The sequence below is a fragment of the Crocodylus siamensis genome, chromosome 3, assembly GCF_052110815.1.
Source record: "Crocodylus siamensis isolate JL-2025a chromosome 3, ASM5211081v1, whole genome shotgun sequence".
Classification (NCBI taxonomy): domain Eukaryota; kingdom Metazoa; phylum Chordata; order Crocodylia; family Crocodylidae; genus Crocodylus; species Crocodylus siamensis.
The window spans coordinates 37,772,889-37,788,256 of NC_143397.1; the positions used below are offsets into that span (position 1 = coordinate 37,772,889).

The window sequence follows — 15,368 nt, forward strand, 5'->3', positions numbered from 1 at the left end:
CCATATCTGGTCAGACTAATGGTTCATCTAGACCAGTGTCCTGTCTTCAACAGTGGCAGGAGTGGATGCTTTAGAGGGAGAGTGTTGAAGTGGGTGTATTTGGTGAGATAAATCCCCTGTTCATTACCCTCCTTGGGTAGTCCAACTGATTTATATTCAAACTGATTATCATATCTTTCACATGTAATGGTGCATTTTTATTTATTTTAGTTTTTGATAGAATTCAAGAATTCCATTATATCTTCTGTACCTTCTGATTGGGTTAAGGTTAGCAGGTATGTAAAATATTTTAGTTTTATTTTGATCTGTTTTACTGCATAGACGAGTTTGGACAAATTTGCATATTTGGACAAAAAACTATATTTGCAATCAAGAGATGTCACGTGTTTTCTCTTGTTGCCCAACTTGTAAACAACAACAAAACGAAGTGGCAGCAAACATTTTACTGTTATATAATTTGTAAAATATTGGAAAGCTGAGTTCCTCAAAGATACAGTTAAGTAGATAGACACTTAACTACAGTATTATGCTTTCTAAGCTTGCCAGAAACATCCAACATAATATTTTTGTCCAGATTATTTTCTTGATTTGTTTGCATTCCATATGTGTATGTTTACACACACATATGTTCAAATAACCCCTTTCAGTTATGTTGGCTCTTTTATATTTACTCAGGACTGTTAGCTTTGTCATATAAGGATGTATATTTGCATATCTAGATAAAGTCATTGTTATGAAAGTAATATATTATTTCACTTCATGTATGCAAGCTTTGCTTGCTTTGATGATTAATATGATGTTTTAAGATATTTTGCCCTGGTAAATTAAACAGAGATGGAGTGGATTATCTAATTGGTGTTTTTCCTTCTTTTACTTTAGATTTATTTTGTTAAAATAGTCTGTTAAGCAACTTAAAAATGAAGAATGGGCTGCCTAATGTGTGATTACAGATTCACAGAAATTGCAAAGGGACTGCTAGTCTTAATTATTACCTACCAGTAATAGATACAGTATGGATATACTCTATATGCTGCTTGGTTATTGGTTTGCTGAAGAGTAGTGATAAGAAAAGTGTATGCAATAGCCCATCTCTTATTGCTAATGCACATCTTAAAAGCTATAGATTAATGTCAAAACAAACAAAAAAAATCTCAAGTGACCCCAAATCAAACCAGTATCCCTGCAAGACCCAGCCTATATTTCCAAATTTGGCTCAGCCTACAAACAAGTATTTCCCTTTAAGGTTATCTTGGTAAAATTAGTTGTTGTGATTTTGATATTTGTACAGTCACTGTTAGAGAAAAAAATCACCCATTTGTGCCTTTTTAATAGAAAAAAGCTCCTCTGTTGCTAAGCAGGATATTGCAAGCCATGGTCTTTGGTCATGTATGTAATGTTTATAAAATACATTTTGAAAGCTTTGTGCATTGACTGCACCATAGCAACCAAGAACTTTTTTTTTCAAAATAAAGATTATTGGAATTAATAGAGCTTAGTACTCCAATAAAAAAAAAACACCTGTTTCGCATCTATTTTCAAGGTTCAGCGAGAACAAGAAAACTAGTCTAATTTTCCATGTTGATGGCATAATTGATTGCTTAGTAACCTTGATTTCCTATTTGGCTTTTTTTCTCTCTTCCAGCACAAAAGCTGTCAGCCGTTTCCACACTCCTTTTATTACAGAAAATTACAGACATCTGAATCAGCTCCGGGAGCAGCTAGTCCTTGACTGCAGTGCTGAATGGCTAATTTTTTTAGAGTAAGTTTAGAATGAAAAGCAAAACCAGTGATTTTTTTCTATGAACATATATGAAAAAGAAAATGTTTGTCCAAGAGGAAAGAAGGAATTGCTGATTAGATTTCTTATAATATGACTTAGTTAAACCACTTTATAAACTAATCTGTTGTCCCCTGATGTTAAAGCAGGAAAAAGAGAAAATGTTGTTATAAAAACTGAAGACTTAATAAAACCTAAGACCAACAAGGATATTCCTAAATATTGTGGAATTCTACTGAAAGAAGTTGTCAAAATACCTCTCCAAATCTAAATTTTCATAATTGAAAACCTGAAGGTGAATCGGTTATTAACAAAAATGAAAAACTAACTTCAGGGATTATAGTGTTCAGGATCAAAATAAATAAAAAATGAAGGTATTCCATTGCAAAAAGACAATTTTTTTTCCTTTTTCTATTTTAAAGTTTAATTAGCAGGATAGGTAAAGAACTATGCTTATAATATAGAATCTTTAATTTGAATATCAATGTAGTCTATTGAAATACTGTCTGAGTTCATCCATAGCTTTTATTACTGAAGATAAAGGCAAAATATAATATTTTTATAGTGAATGTTCAGGATATCCATAGGCAGTGTCTCTGACTGGTCAGATTCTCTGTAAGCAGCAAGGTATATTTGGTCATAATTTATTGGACCAGTGTTATAGTTGGGAAAGAAATGAGACAGGTTTTTAGATGCAACATGCCCTTCCTCGGGTCTTAAAGAGAAGCAGATACAGCTAAGCTAAATACCACATAAAATAATGTTTTTTTTAAGCTTTGTTATTTAAATGAAAATATCTTGTTGAAGTTGATCCTTTTCAGATTAGGTTAGACACTAGCTGTATTGTACATTTCAATTTGCATGTATTAACCTAAGGATTGTAGATAGCATGTCCTGTGGTGAAGCAGATATATTTCTTGCATAAGTTCAGGAAGTGCTGTATTTACTCAAATCAAGATGAGAGGTTTTTCTTTCCCCCTAATCAGCATGGGGTGCAGGGAAAAAGGCCTCGTCTTGGGTTTGGGTTCCTGCCCAGGGCAAGGTAGCGGCTCAGCACTGGCTTTGGCCTGGGCTTGCAGCTGAAGCCAGAGCTGAGCTACCATGTCCCCTGGGCTGGAATGGCTCATCTGATGTAGGAGGGGAGGGGGAAACCTGCTGTCTTCCCTCTCAACCCCTTGTCTCCTGTGCCTGCCCCCTGCCACCATCCATCTGCCCTTCCCCCATTACCTTCTGCTGTGGCTTCAGTTCCTCCAGTCCTAACCTGGACAGGCTGGGGACAAGGAGCAGATCCACAACAGAAGGTAAGGAGTGGGGAGAGCAGGGCAGGGTAACAGATTCCAGATGGTAATTTGGGGGGAGGGGGCAGGCTGAAGGTGGGGACAAGAGGAGAGGCAGGCTGCATGGAGGGAACAGGGATAGGAGAGGCAGCAAGTGGGTTTCAAACACGGGCACAGGGGTAAGTGGTGGGGGGCCAGCCCAGACATAGAGGGGCATGTGGCCAGGAGGCACATGGCAGGGAACAGACATGGGTTGGGGAGCAGGGACAGGCATGGAGTGGGCAAAGGAGGCAAGGGTCTGACCCCTTACCCCCTGCTGCCTTCTCTGCAGCAGCAGTGATGGGGACTTTTCTAAGATGGCTTTCCAATTTTATGCCATTTTCATTTAAAATGATGAATTTATAATTTTCCATATATAGAATCTAATTATCAGGGGTCATCTTAATTTCAAAATTGTCTTGAATTTGGGCAAATATGGTAGATGTCACTATGTAGTTTGGCTTAGTTTTCTTCAGGTTTTAGTAGGGTCAGAGAATTGTAGCTGTGATTATCCCAGGAACTGTGTGAGAAGAAGTAACACAGCTATGCAGGAGGACCTCAAGAACAGAAAAAACATCATGCTCACCTAACTTTCTCCTAAAGTTGGGGTAAATATAATAGATGTCACTATGTAGTTTGGCTGGAGGTAGTAAGCTATCCAGACGGAACAGGATATTTTCATTTACATAATGGAGTTGAAGAAAAGTCATTGTTTTATCTGGATTTGGTTTAGGTTGTATCTGCTTCTTTCCCAGACCTGAGGCAGGACACTTTGTCTGAAACTGTCTAACATCACTCCCCAGTTATCCAGTGGGTCCAGTAAAAGATATTATGAAACAAACTTTGCTTTTCTCATATTCCTTGGACCGTCATGGCTACAACAACTTGGTTTACCCTATTACAGATCCTCTGTAGGCATACATCTTGGGTGTTAACCTCAGCACCAACTTTGCCTGTATCTCTTAGAAGATTATATTAGTAATTTTGTATTAGATTAGAATTTAAATATGAACCTGTTCTTCAGCTTTCGTTTCTTATGTACAAACTGAAAAGAATCCAGTTCCCTCCTATATAGTTGTGTTGGCTTTACATGAGTAACAAGAGTTGAAAATTAAGTTTGTCACTAAAATATAGATAGGATTTTGAATTAGATTTTTTTTTAATGTTCCTTTGTCTGGATCTACAGTTTGTTGTGTTTACTATCAGCCTTGCTTTTCTTCTGCCCTTTTTAATCCATTGTTTGTTTGTTTATCTTAGTTCTTTTCTCTCACTTCCATTTTGGCAGATTTCCTACTTGTACTGCTAAAGCAGTTTAGAGGTGGGAAATTAAGAGTTCTGCTATAGATAAACCTTTTCCACTTTTTTTTTTGCAATCTGCTTTCTTAGCATACTTTACATGTCCCTTATGTTTCACATTTTAAGAACAGAAATGTAGATACCTTTAACTTTTCCTTAGAACAGAAGAGGGTGATGGGGAAGAATTAAGGCTAAAGGATTGAGTCTACCGAAAACTTTATCTTATGCCTCTCATAATTTCACCCCTGTATTGAGGAAACAAACTCACATTGGGAAATTAAACCTTGAACCTTCTAGTATGAATAGATCCTGAAGATATATGGTATTAAGGCATTTTTTTGTATTTTTCTGTACTGTATAGTCAAAGTGAATGACAGTCAGGGTTTAGGCTTCATTGTATGATAAACAGAAGTATTTTGTCAAGCTCATTAGGCAGTAACTGCAGACCCTTTATGTAAAGGATAATTAATTTAATTTTGCCTGCTCTCTAACTCTTAGAAAGAATATGTGGTTATGCTGAGAGTATGAAGTTCACCTTGATAAAGATTGAGTTCTCACATTATGAATTTAACACACTGCTGGAAATTTGAACTCACTGCAATTTAAACACCATAAGAGCCTTGTGAGAGACAAATATTACCTTTCAAGCAATACCTGTGCATCCATAGGAAATACTTTTTTTCATATTTTTCTTTCATTTTTCCATATATCTGTACAGTTGTTTTAGTGAGCATTATCACTCCATGGCTAAAGCGGTTGATCACCTAGCAACTGTTGACTGCATTTTCTCATTGGCTAAGATTGCCAAACAAGGAGACTATTGCAGGTAATTGTATTTTATTGTATTAAAAGGAAGACTATTAAAAAAGTTTTGACCAAACTAACTTAGGACATTTTTGTGTTTTATGTTTTAACATTGCTTAACAAAAATTAATAAAGGCGTAAATCCAAACATGAAGTTTAGAATCTGAATTTGACCATACCAAATTCCTCATAAGATTTGCGTCTACCAAACAACTACCTTTTACATGTATACCATACATTTCTGCATGGATTTCAGTAGAAGTCGATGTGTAAATAATATGACACTTGTAACTTTCTTTTTCAGTAAGCCCCATTCATTTGTAAGAGTTAAGGCCTTAATCTTGCAAAAACATATTGATGTTCTTATGTCTCAAAATTCAGTGGTTTTTCAGTTGAGATTATTTGACAAGTCATTGGTGAGATATCTGGAAAACTGTACGCTTCTGGTCACCCATGTTCCAGAAAGAAGAATTCAAGTTTGAATAGGTGCAAAGAAGGATGAAATGATCTTGGAATGGAGACTGACTAAAAAGAGCTTGGTTTGTATAGTGTAGCAAAATAAAGACTGAGAAAGGAATATGATTGCTGTCTATGACTTCATCATGGGAGTAAAAACTGGGGAGGGTAAAGAGAGATTTAAGGTAAAGGACATTGCTGGTACAAGAATAGATGGCATGAATTAATCAAGAATAAATTTTATTTGTAAATTAGGAGGAAGCTTTAAAAATTAAGTGGAGTTAAGTTCTGGAATAGCTTTCTAAAAGGAGTAAGCCAAAATAATTGATCGAATCGATCGATCAGTCGACTCTATGCATCTACTTTTAAGATGGAGCTTGATTTGGTTTATTGAAAGGATGAAAATGATGTGGTTGCTTACAAATGATGCTTGATGACTTACTAGGTCTTCTGAGTTCTTTGTTTCTATGTTCCTTGGTCTTCAAATGGATCACACTTAGTGTATAAAGTCGATCACACGTGTAAAACTATGTGGGATCCGAGTCTAAATTTTACATTTGTGGGGAGCAAGACATGAAATGTCCAAAATCCTGGCATTTTTCAGTCAGTTTTTATAACAGTGCTCACCTAACTTACTAGATACCTTTAGTAAGGAGAGAGAGTGACAAGGAAAACATTTTTGTTGATCTGTTTGTAAAAGATGACTATTTTATTATATTGAAAGAGATGCAGTCAGGCATAGTAACCTGAGGCCAGGAAGAAGACAAGGTCAGGGTGATTGTCAGATGCTATGAAGTAGGCCGTCACTGACAAAAGCTTATGCATTTCTGAATGACTTAGTCTTAAGAGTGCTGTAGACATGAGGGGACCCTGTAAAATTACAGCATGTCGGAGCAGACTCAATCAAGTCTGCTGGAGCGTGCTAATTAGAACTCTCCAGCAGCTTCCACATCTTGTGTATTTAGTATCCCCATGCTTCAAAATGGTGGTGGGAACACTTTAACAAAAGCTTATCGAATGAGCTTTATTTAGCACCCCTGCTGCCATTTTGAAGCGCGAGATGCTGAATGCACAAAACGCTGTGGGCAGTTTATAGTGGCTCTAATTAAGCTGTCCTTCCCCCCCCCCACATACCCCAGGTGCACTTGTAAAGAGTCCCTAATGTACCACCCTGTCCTGCCTTCTTACTATATTCAGAAGACTCTTATTTAGTACTTAAACATCTACAAAAACAATACAACATTTGTCAATGTTCCTTTTGATATCTGTTTCCACATATTAATCCTAATGTCTGGTACCTCCCAAATTTTCTCATACATTTCTAGCTTATTGTTTTGTATATTCAAGTAAAACCTTTACAGTAAACACAATGCTTAATGGAATTTGTCCAAGAAAACAAATTAATTTAGCTTGTGTTGTCATGACAATTTGTTTTGATTTGTTAAATAATATAAACACATTCTACAAATTTGCTATCAATATTCTACCATAATATGTAATAGTATATTTTACAAGGTTATGCTAGAAAAGGACCCATTATTATTTCCTGAGAAATAAACCACCACACTTTCAGTAACCATTAGATATGGTAGCCTACCTAAATATACTTGATATAATACAGAAATGTAATATATTATATATAAATGGATAGATTATAAATTGGCTTTGCCTAGCAAGTATCAGGCAGGTTTTTTTTCAAACAACCATCCATATCAATAGAACTAGAGTGCTTTGGAAATGTATCTAAATATATATTAAATTTATATTCTGCAGGTAAAGCCAGCCTATAAATATCCTTATACATTATACTTTTATATGACAGTTGTTCACTGCACATGCAGTGTTACTTTTTCTTTGACCCAGCAGAGATTCAAGCTGCAGAAGCTTCTGTTAGCATATTTCATTGCTTAAAACATGCACCCCAGTTTGCAGCAGTGATTTTTGGAAAAAGTGTCGTGTATGCAGGAAAATATGATACTGCATATGACAGGGGGTACATGGGAAGGCCCAAGGGCAGGGGTTCCCACCATCTATGTGCCCAAAGGCACGTTCAAATTTAAAAGAAAAAGCAGCAGGAGCCAATATGAATATTAAAGTTTAGCATTTAGATCGATCTGATCATCTCATCCATTTCCTAAAATTGCCTTAGATCCGCAACTTCAAAATGCAGCTTCCATACAAAGCTTTACTTTGTATTCTTTTGAAGTATTATCCGTGGTGTCCATGGGCACCATGTTGGGAACCGCTGCCCTATGGGGTATGTATGGGTGGGCAGGGATAGAGCACTGCCACCCACCACCCTGCACTGCTGCCTCCCAAGAGCAGAGATGAGTAGTAGGGTGAGGCAAGGGTAGCGTCTCCCATCTGCAGGGCCTCCATGCAGGTGCTGCTCAGCTGGTCAGACACCTAGGTGGGGGGGAAATTTTGCATGCTGCAGCAGCTGCCATTCCTGTGTTCAGCCATGCACTACCCTCCCAGGCCCACTCCATGTCCAGCTGCTAGGGTTACGCTTATTGAAAAAGGTTGAAAACCCCTGGTGTATGATATTGATCAGTTTTTGGCCCTTGGGAAACCTCACTTATTTCTTTTTAGGTCTCCTTGACAGAAAATTCATAGAATCAGAGGACAATCTGGAGAGGTCTTGAAGTCTAACTTCCTGTTTTAAGCAGGATCATTTATCTATCTAAAATATCCTATACAAATGCTTTTCTAAATTATCCTTAAAACTTCCAGTGATTTTTGCAACGTCCCTAGGTACTATCTTCCTCATGGTTGATCATCATCCTCATGTTCAGAGTGTTTTTCCTAATATTGTTATCTTATTCCTTAGAGCTTTTAAACTGGCAGGCAGTAGGCTTATCAGTAAAGCTTCAGACGGAAGCTTTACTGCAATTCTGTAATGTGTTACCCACTGGAAGATATCAATAATTGATTTTTGAGGGCTACTAAAAGAGAGATTGAAATGTGGGCCTTCCTATGAACTTACTTAATATGAGTTAGATTAAATTTTTCTCTTGTATCACAGACTGCTTAAATTTTAAGAAAATTTTAGTGTTGATGAAAAATATTTTGTTTATGAATTCATACATTCCATTGTAACATAATTTTTAAAAATCGTCATACTTTGCTAACTGTTCCCATGATTTGTAATGATATTTATTTTTGTACTTAATTTTCCTAAAGCAGTGCATCATACTAACGGAGTTTAAATTTTAACCAAAACTTGAAAGTTCACTGTTAAGCTGTGAACATGCGTCCTGTAACTCTTTGTAAGAGTTGGAGTGCTGCTCAAGTTTATTTTGGGATTATTAATACTTCATTGGATAAATATGAATGTCACCAAATACATGGATTTGTATATGTAGCAGCTTATTATATACCTGGTTCTTGTTTCATCCCATTCTTCATTTCCTTCCGTTGGTCAAGACAGCCAGGGAGAGAAGAGAAACATGGAAAAATATATGTGTGTCTGGCTACAATTTGATTAACATAGGGCACTGACAGGTGTGGTAAGAAAAAATGGTGTCTATGGAAGCAGCAGCATGTTAGTTCGGCCTAGCTCCACATCCGTATAAACTAGGTGCTTCAGCGGGGCTTTTGGGGGCTTTTGGCTAAAGGTGATTCAGTAGGCTATTAGATAAAATTGCAATTATTTGCTGTTGGTCCTGTTTGGAACCTGCAGTTACATATGTCTACTATATTAATAATATAGCTCAGTTTTACCATGGTCTCTGATTACAAGTTAGTATGGTCACTACAGTTCTGTTACTTGTAGTTAGGTATTCTTTGCCATTTTGTTTGTTTCTCAAGGCTCCCCATCTTGACTCTGTGACAGACTGATCTATTCATCAAATGAAGTATTGTGAAAAGTAATCATAGGAAGAAGAAAAAATAATATGCATCTGCAAATTAGTGAGCATACCAGAGGCAATGGAGGACCAAAAATAAAAAAGTTCTCCTTGCTTTGGGACCTATCTTGTTTATAAGTCCTCTTAATATCTATAGAGTGCATATTATAGCCCAAAGAGTTTCCAAAGCCCCAAAAAAAGAAAGGACTCATATGATTTTATAACAAATGCTAACTTTGTTTATGTCTGAAATATTCTGGATGAGATTTTAACATGGACCTCTAAAGAGATTATGAATTCATTTTTCATCTCTTCCATAGTGTGTGTGTGTGTATATATATAGCTGTATGCTGTATAGCTGTGTGTGTGTGTGTGTGTGTGTGTGTGTATATAATATAGCTGTATGCTGTTTAGAATTCCTTCCTTAAGATTTTATCATGATATGCCCTAATAATTGAATATAATAAATATTGTATTGACATCTTTTTTGTGCAGACCCATTGTACAAGATAAACGGAGAGAAATAATTATAAAAAATGGCAGACACCCAGTGATTGATGTACTACTGGGAGAACAAGATCAGTATGTTCCAAACAGCACCAACCTATCAGTAAGTACTGTATCATAATAAAGGGTTGAAAATCAGTCAAGGAAAAGATTCCCAAATTTAGATCCTGGTCCAGGAAATTGAGTAAGTAATTCCAATTGGCTGCTTGCTTGCATTTCTGAAAGGATACAACTACAATACATGACCAAATCTATGTTGTCCCTTCCTTGATATCAAGTAGCCTGTTGTCCACTTCTACAATATCATGCAGGCCTAGTGGGAAAGGAGGGAACCTCAGAATTATGATTTGAGTTGGGAAGAACTACTATTTTAATTTAAAGAAAGGCAATGTCACTGTTTGCAGCTTATGACTCGACTTTTTTATTAATATACAACAAGTTAGCTTTACTTCTCATTTTATGCCACTATTTCTGATAACGATATATCTTACAGTTAAAAAAAAATTCCTATTGCTACTAAATTCTTTTGGAGAATTTGAATTGTTCTTGCATTATAATCTCTTTTAAAAGATTTGTCAGCAATTTTTCCTTGAACATTCTTTAAAGGTTTTTTTTTTTAATATTAAATTCATGCTTTGTATAAATAGAAAAATATAGTTCAATCTGCTTCTGAACATAAGTTGCCTTTACATACTTTATAATTTCAGGTTTATTGAAATGTTGATATGGAGCTGTTGCTATTATAAGTCATATTTTACTTTGTTTTGCTTAGATTTCTATATGAATGGGTTTCAAAAGCCATTATATTTTGATGAAAAAATAACATTAAAAAATTACTATGCAACTCAAAACTAGCAGCAGGTGGCATTTTCAAAAATCTGGCAAATCATTCCATACTGATCATGCCTTTTGTGTCTTAGCTGCATTATAATGTTACAATTTTTCAATTAAAAAATTACAAAAGGAAAATTATACTGGTAGTGTGACTGCTGTAGGTGTTATAGGGCTTGCTGCCACTGCCCTGAGCTCGTTTTCCTAGAGGCGGTGACAGGGTGGACGTTGGCTTTGGATCACCTGGTCTGCCAGGAAGTTGGTCTTACGTTTTCTCATCTGCCACGACTTTGATGATATTATATTGTTAGGAGGCAATGCCCAAGGTTATCCTACCTGGTCTCAATCCCTGCTTTCTTCTGTGGGGCTCCAAACCTCCCCTAACCTCTCCAGATGGTTCTCTGCAGCCAGGTCTTAATACTGGCTGTTGGTCTATTATTCCACCCTCAACCGCCAGGGTGACCGTTGGGTTTGGTTAAGTGCATACCCTTCCAGGGATGGCCTTGGCCTGCACTCAGGTATCCAAAAAAAAAAAAGAAAGCAAAAACCTGACTGCTCTCAGTCTCTTTGCCAGACTCAGTCCATGCCCCTTCACCTGGGGTCAGGCTCTCATGTCCCAGTCACAACAAAAGAAATCAGCTAGTTCAGTCACTGCTCAGCACAGGCCTGCCCCAGCTTACTCATGATCATTCATAGTCCCAATGGGATCTTTCCCATGCGCAGCGAGACTAACCTGGACCAGCAATTCTTCTGGCCTGTCCCCCGGACCCTCAGCTGCCGTTCCATTCCAGGGATTAGCAGAAGCCTTGTGTGTGCAGGCCTCGCCTGCCTCCTTCTCAGGGTCATACCCACAGTGGTTCTCTGGCAAGTTTCACAACACTTGCTTGCCAGCTGCTCCACTCTCTGCAGCTTACAACCCTCTGCCCCGCTCTGGGGCCAGAAATACCTCTGAGCAGCCTCTCTCCTCCAGAGTGAGATGTTGCTCTGGAAGTGTGGTGATTGCTTCTCCTCCCTTCCAGTCTTGAGCTGCAGGCCTGCCGGCTGTAAGTGTTGCTTGTTTTCACTTTCCCTGTCTGTTGCTGCTGGCTGCTTCTCTTCTCCTGACCTCCCCTGCCCAGCATGTTAGGCACCTCAGGGCTTTTGTTTGCGCACTCTCCTTCACAGGTAGGTTCCGCTTGGGATCCTAGAGTTTTAAACTTTCACTTTACTTTTCCTTGGAAGGTGAATGGGAATGTAGTTTGTCAAAGAGCTTCTAGTTTTAAACTGAACTATCTGAATCAGCAGGAAAATGCAGTTTCAGAAATGCCTTCAATTCCTGTCACAAACATGTCTGGAGACCCAGCATCTTCCCACTGTGCTACTGCTTGTCCCAAGAAATAGACCAGGGTTTGCCCTGGGATAACTCCTTATGCCTGCAACTCTTAACTCTACTGCGCTTATACAGGATACCGGAGCTGTGGCATGGGAATCTATCAGCTTTAGGTAGCTTCTCCTTGGGATTGTGAAAGTGTTTTAGGTACCCCTTTCTGTAGAATGGGCTGCCTGTAATATCATCTTGAGATTGTGCTTTACCCCAAGCAGTTGGTAAGGAGGCAAAACAAATGTATTTATTATATGGGAGAAAATATTTACACAAGAAAAACTGACAAAGTTTGAAGACAAAACAACAAATACAAGTAGAGTCTTATCGTCTCATCTGGTTACAATCTAGCGCCTCTGAGAGTCCTGCCATTGTTTCCAGAAATCACCCTTCCTGCTCATCCTGCCAGCTCTCATTGCTGTGGACTTGGAATCCCCTTAAAGTTTGGAATAATCCAAAAACCATGACTATATCATAGATAGTCCCTAAGTACCAAGACAGACCCCCTATCAGCATTGTCCCAATTGCTGATGATGAGTCTCAAAATCTTTAAGAAATGTCTTTCTTTCCTAGGGCTTCTGGAATTCCTCTAGCTAGCCCATTTCTACAAGATGCCTTTGCTATTGTGCAGTTGCCTTTCTCATCACAAGCAGACAATACTTTGCTGTATTGGGAGTGCCAATTGCTCTTAGTTAGACAGTGCCAAGAAGTACATAGCAGTTTTGGCTACTCCCTTTTCCTCAAGTACTTTCCTCAATTCCTTTGACTAAACCATGTCCAAAATTATAGTGATACACAGGCAGCATAACATAATCCATACCGTGATAAAAGTGATGTAAATGAGTACAGTATGATACCCCACATGCCATATCAGTAAAACAAACTCAAGAAAGCATGCACAATACCTCATGAGCACCTCAAAACAGTAGGGTTCGTGACAACTTCTTCAGTCAGCTACCTACAGTTATTTCAGCTGTTTTTACCTGTGCCAAGACATGAATGTACCCCCTGCTTTCCTTACTTTTCTAGTCCTCAGTTCAACTATAAATCTCAGTAAGACCTTAGTTTGTGATTTTTGGGGGGTAGATGGGTTCTTTGGTCTGTTGCTGCAGTATGCATTGTTTCTGAAAGCTAGCTTAGCAACCAATTAATTTTAGTAGGTTTCTTAGTAGGTTATATTATAACCATAGTCTGGGTTATAATATTAAGATTTTCTGTTACATTAAATCATTTCCATTTTGTCTATTTCACCATCTTTAACATGCATCATTTCTCTCTGAACTCTATTGTCTGTGTCTAATTAGACTGAAAGATTCTTCAGTACAAAACTCAGCAAGCTATAAGTATAAAAATAGTAAATACCTGTTTTTTATAGTCTGGCATGTGACATAAAAAATGATAGTCCTACATTAGTTTCGCTCTCTTGGTTTCTTTTTTTTATCACATTCATTGGGAAAGAGTGAATCTATAAGACATCTAGAGTATAGGGCTCTATCATTTTCTAATCTATCCCATCACATTTCCTACAGGCTAAGTACAGACAGTTAAAAAGCCTGAGGTGGGATAGATTCTATCTTCGCAGGTTTCTCTCAGCTGTGTAGATTGAACTGATAACAAACAGAACAGACGTTGACTCTTGATTTGGGAAGGGCAGGCGGGGGCTGCACTGGCCCAGGCCAAAAGGTGGGGGCGGCTAGAACACGCCTCCCAGCCTGCTGGTCATTGCTGGGCCATCCATGATTGGCTGGCTGGCCCCAAGCTGGGCATCTGCCCACATGGGAGGAGACCTAGGCCTCTGGGGGTTTCGCCCATCCAGCCTGGGATTCCCTCAAACCCTGTTCTCTCCAACTGCAGTGGGGAGGGGAGTGATGGTAATTATAAGCATAACAGGCAGTTTAAAGGGCACTTACCTTCTACACTGGACTGTGCCTGAACGCTAGAGGGAGATTATCTCAACAGGGGCACCATATTTGTAGTTCAGATTATCCCCAGCGAGGGGATGCAGGATTCAAAAAGCAGTTGGGTTTGGCTGGGAGACTCCCCGTAAAACCGGAGTGTCTCCCTTCCTGAGTGAAAAGGGAGGCGCACACTGCATGAAAAGGGCTGGGAAGAGCCTGCAGCATAGTCCCACCCTGTTTTTGCCTTCATGGGTGGGCCAGAGGTCAGAAGAGCACCTGAAGGGTCAAACATGAGAGAGCAGACCCCTAAAACAAGCATAAGGAGTTTATGAGTGAGCTGAACAAATTCCTTAGGGTGGAGAGCAGGAAGGTGATTCCCCTCTGGGCTTGGAGACTGGGGATGGGGGGTAGTAAGAGTCTGATAAACTGCCTCTATGAATGGTTGGGGAAAGGACTGTGGCAGGACTGGGGCAGCCTGGTGGAAGGAAACACCAGGTAGGGAAAATCCCCAGGGTGCCTGTGTGAGTGGAGACCCAGGGAAGCACAACTTGAGGGAAAGCCTCGATGTGTCTGAGTGCCTTAAGGGAAAGTGAGCCCAGAGGTGCTGTCTGGTCCCCCAGTGGCAGCTTGCTCTCCCACGATGTTTAACTGTGCAAAGAGCTCTGTGGGTTTGGAGAGGCCATGCCCAGGCAGAGAAGAGTGCACGGTGGTGTGGGGAGAAGAATTTGTGTTTTGCAGGGGTCTGAGTGGAAACAGCTTCTGCGAACTGTGAGACGCCTGGACCTGTGTCGGATAGCCTGGGGCAGCTGGAGCCCACAAGTGTGTGATGAACAGGGATCCTGGTTTTCCCTGATTAAAAAAAAAAAAAATTTCTGCTAAAAACCCCCAAATCCATTATTAAAACTAAAGCCCCACCCCCCCCATAACCCCTGCTGGTGCCCCTCACTCCCCACCCAGAGCCTTGCTGGTACCCCCTACCACCACTCCCCCCTGCTGTGGACTCAGCTGGGTCAGCTGCCCACTGCTGCGCACACTCCCAGGGGGCAGGGGGGACCCGTACCCCCCAGGTCTGTACCCGGGGCAGGCACAGGCTGAGGCTGCTGCCCAGCTGGGTGGGGCTTGAGGCCCAGTGCCGCAATGCATGGCTGCAGGGCCCCAGCAGGGAGCAGGACAGAGCCACAGGTGGCTCCTCCAGGGGAAGGGGAGGGCCGGCTCCCTGCTGCCATGCACACTCCTGGGGGGCAGGGGGACCTGCACCCCCCCAGGTCTGCATGC

At 39.7% G+C, this 15,368-nt stretch overlaps 1 protein-coding gene across 2 annotated transcripts in view; it reads left to right on the forward strand.

Annotated features, from left to right (window-relative positions):
- The window catches only part of MSH3 (mutS homolog 3), a 220,391-nt gene that overhangs the window by 149,883 nt on the left and 55,140 nt on the right, over positions 1-15,368 (forward strand). For both annotated transcript variants that reach the window (XM_090038175.1, XM_090038174.1), the window contains 4 exons: positions 211-275; positions 1,643-1,759; positions 5,108-5,215; positions 9,993-10,107. In XM_090038175.1, the coding sequence (XP_089894301.1) occupies positions 211-275; positions 1,643-1,759; positions 5,108-5,215; positions 9,993-10,107 (405 nt within the window). The remainder of the gene's footprint in view (positions 1-210; positions 276-1,642; positions 1,760-5,107; positions 5,216-9,992; positions 10,108-15,368) is intronic.